Source organism: Impatiens glandulifera, chromosome 4, assembly GCF_907164915.1.
Source record: "Impatiens glandulifera chromosome 4, dImpGla2.1, whole genome shotgun sequence".
Taxonomy (NCBI): Eukaryota; Viridiplantae; Streptophyta; class Magnoliopsida; order Ericales; family Balsaminaceae; genus Impatiens; species Impatiens glandulifera.
Window position 1 is genome coordinate 24573067 of NC_061865.1, and position 10619 is coordinate 24583685.

The 10619-nt window shown below is 28.3% G+C and overlaps 1 protein-coding gene across 1 annotated transcript; it reads right to left on the reverse strand.

Moving 5' to 3' along the window:
- Window positions 1–2256: 2256 nt before the first annotated feature.
- Window positions 2257–5667, reverse strand: LOC124934974. The gene is made up of 2 exons (XM_047475451.1): window positions 5631–5667; window positions 2257–2621 (listed from the first exon to the last, which is right to left on the reverse strand). Exons 1-2 carry the CDS (start codon window positions 5665–5667, stop codon window positions 2257–2259), a joined length of 402 nt encoding a protein of 133 aa, XP_047331407.1.
- Between the last annotated feature and the right edge of the window lie 4952 nt (window positions 5668–10619).

Consider the following 10619-nt stretch of genomic DNA (forward strand, 5'->3'; position numbering starts at 1 on the left):
ATAATGGAGTGTCTTGGTCATAATATCCTAAGATGTACAATGATGAGTTATCTATTCCGACTTGGAGATATTATTAGTAGGTCAAAACATCTCAATTGAGATCATCAAGTCTCCAGATGTTCTAGATGCAGCTATGAATATTGGCTTTTCTGCATGATTTTGATCCAGCCGAGCTTTACAATCTGTTTGAGATGAGGTCGAGCTTTACAATTTGTTTGAGATGATTGTGGTGGAACCGTGCTGCAATTATCTGAAATCCTTTCCTTTTCAGAAAAGGTTCTTGTCAGTAAGATCATTAACATTGATCAAAACAAGATTGATCAACTCAGGAAAGCTCTTATGGAGCGTTTTGCCGAGCTGCTATACTAGAAAAGGCTGGTGAAAATAATGCAGCTCAGAATCAGGCTGGTTATTGATATCAACAACTTGTAAATTGAAAGGTATATTTTGAGACTAGTGTTTATCTTGTTTTCAAATGAATAACAAAGAAAAGTGACCGGGTTTAAAAAGTTATCACATCAAAAAAGAAGCCCATGAAACTATACAATCAAGGAGGAAGAATTATTGTTCATCTTAGTGTGTGAATTGTTATAACTGATTTTATATTTATTATTTTATTTTTTTGTTGTTAATTTTGAGTTATGAAAGTTGAATATTTAACAAGAGGCTGACAACCAAGATATCACGTTCTACTTTATTAAGTTTCAAAACAAATACACATAGATGTTTAGTCAAATTGGAAGGCAAGCACTTAATTATCAAACTGTCATTTTATCAACACTATCTATCCAAACATACACTAAAGTCATATACAAACCATTAGACTCTTAGAATTATGCACATCGGGTTAAAATTGAAATCAAACACATATAACATTGTTGTGCACTCAAGAACTCAATAACAGACCCTCAACATTTGGAAATACCCCTAATGATTTAATTTTTATTTTTTTGAAAAACGACTTATCGGCATTTTATTAAAAAATCCCAAAAAAGGAGAATAATATGTTCCGTCTATCTTTCTAACAACCTATAAAGATAAAACCATAGTTTAAAAGAAAAAAAAAACAAACAATCCAAATAACAAGTTCATGACTTTAACAAGTGAATTATAAAAAAAAACATATTAAACTCTTATCTCGCTTTAAATTTTTTAAAAGAAGTGACTTCCTCGTATGATATCTTCCAATCCCAAAAAAGATTCCATGCGCCTTCGCCTTCGGGGATCCTCCTCCATGTCCTCATAAATTCCCCGCAATCAAATACAATATCACTCCAAACTTGGTCAATATTTCGACGCACTCTTCCGAACAGCAGTGCGTTACTTTCGGCCCAAACATGATACACGACAGAGGCAAAATTGTACTTAAAAATGTTTGCTGGAAATTTATTTGCCTTAGTTCTATCTTGGGCAGCAACTATAATTTCCTCCCACGCCTCCGACATCGCCGAAGTGAACTTATTCCACACATGCTTTGTAAACGGACAACCCCCGAGTAAGTGATCAATCGACTCCACATTTCCATCACAAAGTAAGAAACTAACATCTGGAATGTCCATGTAAACTTGAATTCGATCCCGAGTGCTAAGTCTTCTATGGAAAGCCAACCAAAGAATGAAACGATGCATCAGGATGAATTTAGAAGACCAAACAAGAGCTTCTCAATTAACAACTTGACCTCTTTCCCTTATGACATTCCAAATCTTGTTAGACTTTAACTTTCCATCCTCTTCGGCATTCCACAAATGAACATCAGCCCTATTGTTCAATTGGATACCACTCAAATGATCAAATACTCTTCTTCCCTTCGGTGTCCGCCTAATAATAGAATTCCAAATCCCAACGTGTATATCTTTAACTGTGGCAGCCACATAATCTCTCCTAATCCTCATCCCTCAAAACTCTTCTCTATCAATAAGTGACGACTCTCAAACCACGGATCATGCCAAAAGAGAGTACCTCATCCATCCCCGAGTCGAGTGTCAAAGATTGAAGCAACACTGTTTTTCAATTTCAGAATCTTCTTTAAAGACCATGACATTTCATCCTTCACTTTGCTTGTCCATATATAAGTTCGCTTTTCATGAACCTTGAGTGAACCTATTTAATCCACAGCGACTCTTTCTTTCTTTGGATCGCCCATAAGTGCTTATATGTGACAACTTTGTTCCACTTCATGCAATTCCTCAAACTGATTACCCCTTCACTTTTTGGCATGCATACATCGGTCTAATTAACCTTCTTACCCCCGCGGCCTTAGCTGCCCCAAATAAAATTATGTATCAAGGTCTCAAGCTCTTTCATAAGAATCATAACTTTCTTCGAGAGGACAATCTGTTGAGACCAATAGCCAATGAATCCCATAACAATGTTATCCACCAATTCAATTATGCCCGCATAAGAAAGCTTTTTCACCGCCCATCCCATGATAACGTTCTTGACTTTCCTAATGAGCGGTCTACAATGAACAATCTGAATTTGTCTAGCCGTTAATGGAATCCCCAAATACTGAATCGGAAATAAACACTCGTTAATGCCTATATTGTTTTGAATTTGCACCTTTGTATCATCATCATCACCTCCGTAAAATACCGAAATCTTATCCTCGTTAATCATTAAACCTGTAATATCAAAAAAGTAATTAAGTGCACCTTCAATAGTGTTAATAGTATCAACATCAGCGTGCGCAAGTAAAAATAGGTGATCCGCAAAACATAGATGTGTAATCCTCTCCTCCTCGCAGAAATGGTGAAATATTGTTAAGACACTCTAAAAGACCTCCATGATCAATACGAAGATAAAAGAAGAGAGAGGGTCCCCCTGCCTCACTCTATTTTCACCCTTAAAGTAGCCACCATGTACGCCAGGTCAATTGAGATTTGATAATTGGTTTGGTCGAGGGATAAAAGGTGTGTGAGGTCACGATATGATATGTGAATTGTGATTTGGTGGTTGGTTTGGAGGAGGGATAAGAGATGTGTGAGGTCACGATATGAGAGGTGAATGATTTACAACTTCAAGTAAATTCTCTAGATTAATCTCAAGATTGATATTGCATATTGCATAAGGGGTAAGGGGTGTGTGAAAAAATGTGAGGTCACAAAGATGATAGGTCGATTGTGAATTGATTGTTGGTTTGGTCGAGAGATAAGATATGTGTGAGATCACGATATGAGGATGAATTGTGATTTGGTGGTTGGTTTGGTGGAGGGATAAGAGGTGTGTGAGGTCACGATATGAGAGTGAATTGTGATTGGTTGTTGGTTTGTCGAATTGGGGTAGAAGAGGCCGCGATAAGGGATTAAAATGTTGGCAATAGTGTGTAAAGTAACCTAGCATTACTTTAGATAAGAGCGAAAGAAATGACTTACTACTTCAAGTAAGTTCTCTTAATTGATCACAAGAATCACATTGCATATTTCTTATCTCTTTGTGTAGTCCTCATTAACTCATTTGTGTAAAAGTGTATAAAGAAGTCTAGCGTTACTTAACAAAATTGATAACTTACAATTCAAGTAAGTTCTTGGGATCGATCTATCATGACTAACAAAATAAAGAGTGTAATTGATTTGAATCCTACTAAGAAGAAATTTGTCTTTCATAATGGAAGAAGCATAAGATATGTCTCCCGTTTCAAATGAGTTAGTGACGACTACACAAAGACAGAGACAATATGCAATGTCAATTTTAAGATCTAGAAATCTTATGACATGGTGAGATGTGACAGTTCTCGTGGTGCTCTAAAGTGATATTTGTAGTTAAAAATATAAGAATATATGAATTGAGATGTGTATTTGACTGTAGTATGAAAATGTGAGGTATGATGAGAGATTGTTTGGATTTTGGTGGTTTACCGAATTGGAGTCAAAGAGGTCGCGAATTAGCCTAGTATTACTTTAGATTAGAGTTAAGTGAATGACTTGCAACTTCAAATAAATTCTCTAGATCGATCTATCATGACTAATAAAATAAAGGGTGTAATTAATTTGATTTCTACTAACAAGAAATATGTTTTCCTTAATAGAAGAAGCGTATGATATGTCTCTCATTTTAAATGTGTTGGTTACACAAAGACGGTCAATATGGATTGTAAATCTTGAGATCTAGAAAATTTATGGCGTGGTGAGATGGGACATTTTTCGTGGTGCTCTAAAGTGATATTGATGTTAAAAATATGTGAATTAAGATCTATATTTGACCGAAGTATGAAAGTATGAGTATGAGATGAGAGATGTTTGGATTGTGGTGGTTCGCCGAATTGGGTTAAAATATGTTGCAATAATGATATGAGATGGTTGTGGTGCAAAATACTCGAAGTGAGGTATAGAGATTAGTAATATGAGAGGTGCATTAGAAAACAAAGAATATTGGTTATTAAATATGTGAATGTATTTGTTGGTTGACCAAAGTTTAAAAGTGAGGTTCATTAGGAAACAAAGTCTATTGGTTGTTAAATATGTTACGATGATGATGATGATTACGCCGGTGATGATAATAGAGAGATGAATATCGTATATTTCAATGTATACATATGTTGTATTTTATATTCAATTTGTTATATACGATAATTTTTAAAGTAAAAACTTTTTAGAGTTACTTTAAAACTGAAATAGTTTATTTTTGAATATTTTTAGATAAACAATCGAGAATTAATAACAATGATAATCAAACTGATGATCACGAGTATGAAGAAAATGTAAAATTTATTAATCCTTCCAAACGCAAAACGCAATGGATTGTACTAATAAACATAACAAAGTTAACTAAAAAAATAAAATAAAAAATATAAATATATCCAAAAATTGTTTACTTCTTAATTTCTCTTAATTCTTGCCAAAATCAACAATAGTTTGTTCCAAATTTATCAAGATATTTGATTTTATATATTTTCGGTAAAATTTAAAGAATAATAATTAATTTTACCTGTTTTATCTTATCTACACAGCTGCTGAATTAATTACCCAACAACAATCTGTGAAATTAATTTACAAAAGTTATAACATAATATATATTTATATAAATTTTTATTTTTTTATTAAATTAATAAAACCTTACTAGTTACGAACAAAAGTAACCAAATCTCCATCATATCCTTTTTTTTCTTCGGTACAATTACACTCCTGAAAATAAATGTTATAAATAAATATAAATTATTTTATTTTTTTAACTTATTATCAATAAAATTAAATAAATGATTTCAAAGAAAAATTATATTATTATTCTCATCCTTTTTTTTATTCTAGTACCCCAAACTAAAATTAATTTTCATGTTAATAAATAATTGTGTACTTGCTATTAACCAAAGGAAACATATAAATATTTATATATATATATATATATATATTTTGATATAAGATAAAAAAAAATTATTGATAAATAAACAGAGAAGTTCTTAATATTTTGTGATAATAAAAATACAAATTTTATATTATTTATTAATTTGGTACAAAAAAAAATTATAAAATCATTTACATTACTTGTTAATGTTTTATAAACCTCTATTAAAATCTAAAATTGTTTAAAAAATAAAAATTGAAAAATGTCTCAAACTAAGTTTTATTATCATTATCTTAATCTAGAATGAGAAGAAAATAACAGTCTATGGGTTCTTTTATAAGTCTATAACTAACCTTGTATTGCAGATGGGACGAATAGTTTTTCAATCATTAGTATGCTTAAAATATTATGTTAAATGTCGATTATATTGTGAAAGAAATTAAGCATACACATGATATTCACTTGAGGATAAAGTAGTGTTCTAAATGAGAATAATTAGAAAGTTCACAGGCCGACAAAGTAATGTTCGAAATGAGAATGATGAGAACGAAGTGTGATCGATGATCTTTGGGTCTCACTAACTTATAAATGGATGTTCTTGAATAATAATAATGCATTTTTCTTTCAACCATGATCACTAGCTAAAGAAAAAGATGCACATGATAATGTTAGTAGTTAAAAAATAAATATAATAAAAGACAATCATAAGAAAATAAATATACATACATTCTTCTTGTTCAGTTTACTATGATAAAAAAACATGTATTCTTTTTCGAGAAGAAGAATAGTAATAATATAAGAAAAAAACCAGGCATGTAAATAGTTATATATCTAGGGTCAAATATAAAGTACTTTTGGCATGAATTTCGGATCATTCATTCTTCATGTCTATAATTTGTTGGGCTTTATGTTTTTCTAATTTAATTTTAGAGATCTTATTAACTAATTATTAACTAACTATTAGTTTGATTAATTATATTTTTTTTAAATATTTCATTGCATTTGGATGCATATAAATAATCTCACGGTGGTATATTTCACTACTTATTCAGTTTTTTCATCATTTAAAAGTTAAATAGCAACTAACTATCTATTTTTAAACATTAAGCTATATAAATGTATTTAATTCTAATAACAAAGATCTCTCGGTTTAAAATAATTATATAATAATCTGATAATTAAAACATTAATATATATCATTAATCTTAACAATAAACCCTAATGAATATTTATTAATTATAAAAAATTTAATTTGAATAGAAAAAACTAAATATGTATTCTAAGCTTTGATAAGATATATGAACAATTAAATTTGTAGAAATTAGTGTTTTTTGAATAGTTAAAATCCATATGTTGTTTGGTTAGGATATATTAAATATATAAATATTTTAATTATTAATTTTGTTCATAAATTATCTTTAATAAAAAATATAGTACAAAAAATATTTATTCTTTTTTCAAGCCTTTCATTGATTGTATGATACTCTCATCATTTTGTTGACACATAAAATGTGTGTTCTTTATAAAAGGAAATGACAATTTTTTTTATAAAAGGAAAGGACAATTCTTTTAATAACACTTGTAAAAATTTAGTTAAATAATAATATCCAATTAATCAATGTATAAATTTGTGAATAAGGGATTAATAATAAAAAAATATATTAGGATAATTTTTATATTTTATTTTTGGTTCTTTCTTAATATGACAGTCATGATATATATAAGTAGAGTAAGGACACTTTTATTTTATTATTAAATCATACCATATATTAACTTTGAATTGTAAAACAAATAATATACTTAACATTTTAAAAAATATATACAATTTATTTATTTATTACTTTTAATAATATTGATAAAGAAAAAGTTGTTTTGAAATTAATTATTAATTTATTTTAAAAAGTGATTTGTTATAATAAAAAGTTATATTGATCTTGCAAGTAATTTATATATTGTTTTTAAAAAGGATTATATTAATCTTGCAAGTAATTGCTAAACATGTTTCGTTTTCTAGGAAAAAATATTATTACAACAATTGTTAGTAAGATTAATTTTTTTTATTTAAATATAAATTGATGTAAATCACTATATAAAATATATTAATTAGGTAAGAAATATATAAGTTAATAAAAAGAAAATTTAATACTAGAAAATCAAATTTTGAAAGTTTAAGTGAAAACCACATTTAGAAAGTGACACATACAATCATAAATTCTAACAGATTACACAGTATATGTAAATTAATTGATCAAAAAAATTATTATTTAAAATTTATTTAAAATAATTTTTATTTATTTAAAATTTAAATTTAATAAAATAAATAAAAATATGTTAGTAATTTAATTAATAAATTAAATATTTATGTAATATATATATATATTTAATTTATAAAAAAAATCAAAATACCCTATTCAAGCAAGCACCATTAACTATATCATATCAGATAAAACAAAATTATGGGCCTGAGTTAGCCCAGATAGCACAAATTATTAATTACTCATATCTTAATTTATATATTTTCTCTTAATCATAAATTTAAATCAAATTAAAGAATTATATATTTAAAGTCAAAATATAATATAAAAGTAACAAATATTAATAATGTATAATTAAGATATTATATTGATATGTATACGATGCAATTAATTAATTAATCTTGAAGTTTAATAATCTTTATGTAAAATATATAATTACTTTTCTATATATATATTTGTTTACATTTTCCTCTGAGTCATTTATTATTATTTTTCTTTACCCTCCCTGTGTCATATTATTAACTTTATTATTTATTTATTTATTTATTACCTTTCTGATTCTCTACTCTTTAGCATCTAAATTTTAATTTAGCTATACATTATTTTCTTTATTACTTAAAAAAATAAAAAATATTGAATTTCTTGGTCTTGGATTAGGAATCCTTAGTCTTGGTGCGAGATTCCTTAGTCGAGGTGTGGGAGGTCTTCGGTTGGGTGTGAGATTTCTCGGTCGAGGTGTGAGGAGAGCTCTCGGTCATGTGTGATATTTCTCGGTCAAGGTGCGAGGAACTTTAGGTCCTGAGCTGAATTTTCTCGGTCTAGATTAGAAATTCTCGGTCGAGTTTAAGGAAGGGTTCAATTTTCTCGGTCGAAAATCGAACTCAGGTTGAGCCCTCAGTTGGACATCCATAACATCAAACTAAAAGTTTGATGATTTCGACTAGGGACATAGTCTTTTGATCCAAGGGCATGGGAAGCTTTGTATAGTCCCTATGATATTTTATAATATCATCACGATGCATCATTCGATCGGGATGATGTCTCACTTAACTCAAACAATATTGATTAAAAACCGTGTTTATGAGCTTTAATGTTTAAAGATGTGTAAGGAGTTAACTAATAGCTTCCTTATACTTCATATGGTTGAATAAAACCAAAACATGAACACTAATTATTCATTTTAACCGATTCAAGAACTGAAAATTTTATTTTTTAGAAAAAAATAGTTTTTGATCAAACATGATCGGGATGACGTGGAATTGGCTTGAATATGTTTCTAATATCCTTAGAAACGTATTGAAAATATTTGTGAGTTGTTGTTCTTGAGTAATAGAAACCCGATTTTGATAAATTTCAAAATTAAATTTGAGTATTTCTGATTTAGGTTGATTGATTCAGTTTTGTTTCGATAGAAAGCTTATAAATGATTATAGGGTCGTTTTCCAATCAAAAATCAAATAAGCAAGTTTTATATGAAACTGGTCAAACTGAAATGTAAAAAAAATCAATTTAAACATGTAAATCAAATTACAGTATGTTTGTAAGATTACTATGAGTTAGAGAACACTCATGAACACTTTAAGAAGCTTTCTGAATGTCAGGTCTGAGTTCTTCAACCTTACACAAAATTTCCAAAATTTTAAAAAAGCTTGAAAATCTATAATGACAGATTTCTCTTGGGATTGATTGAGGGATTATGATTGGATTCATTGCTTTCAGTTTGCCCAAGGGAAGCTGTTTATAGCCTCCCAAGTCAGTTGATCAACAAAGTGACTTCAACTTAGTCAAAAGGTCATTAGTGGTCTTTTATTTATTCTTCAGCCAACTGTCCGTATATGCAATGATATTGCCCTAGGTTGTAGGTGAGATGATCACCGGAGTATGGTGATTATTTCAACGTTTAAACGGAGTCAAATGGTGGAGAAATGACAAAGTTCCATCTTTGAGAGATCAAATATGAAAATTGTTCTTATCTAGTTTGTCGTTGCGAGAAAGAAGACAAAGTAGGCCGAAAACGACATCGTCTCCTCCTACAGCATTTGAGCGCCGATGAGGGGCCAAAACGACATTGTTTCGAGCCTAAGCGCGGATGTTGGGCAATCCATTAGCGCTTTGTTGGCGATGGGTGATCCACGCACATTTGGATTGAGGTCGTTGGAGGCGTTTGTCTACTGATTCACTATTGCGTGGAAGCGTTGTTGGCTACGCGGAACGTTCATGGGCGTCGAATCGAACATGACTGCTCATCTCATGGATGTAAACATCTGCTACATTGAATCTTCTGGATTTCAGTTGTAGTAGATTATGTCCCATCTTCAGCCTTAAGGCTTATTAGACCTATTTGAAATTAATTTTTGTTTCATCTCTTTGGCTTTATTTACCGCATGCAAAGTATATTTAATAAACATGACATTTATTTTGCTTATTTATTTATTTATTTTTGTATATTCTTAGGGTTTAATAAATAATTTATTTGAGATCAAATAATACAACATTTATCCTAAATTATTTATGTTAATTTAGATTGATCTCTTAAAATTAATTTGAGATAAATTGAGTACAACATTCATCTCAAATTATTAATTTATTTTGTTAGGCTATTATTTTAATTAATTGGAGTTTAATTATCACAATATTTAATTTAATTAATTATTTAGTTATGTTTTAGTTATAATTTTATTTATTCAAAATAATTATTTAAAATTCATGAATTGAGTAGGTAAAATTTTAGTAATAAAAATGTAATAAAATAATAAATATAAAAATTAATTATAATAAAAATTATAAATCATATTTATTTAATTTAAACATTATTAATAATTATAATAAAATAAATAATAATAAAAATAATATATACAATAAATAATATTATTTATAATCTACTTAAAGTATAAAAAATTATAATAGTATTAATAATATCATTATATATATATATATATATATATATATATTATTTTTTAATTATAATATTGGATTATTTTTAAAATATATATAATATTAAAATTATTATATATAATAATAATATTAAAATTATTATATAATAATAAGTTTAATATAATTTTAATAAAAATATAATAAGAAATTAAA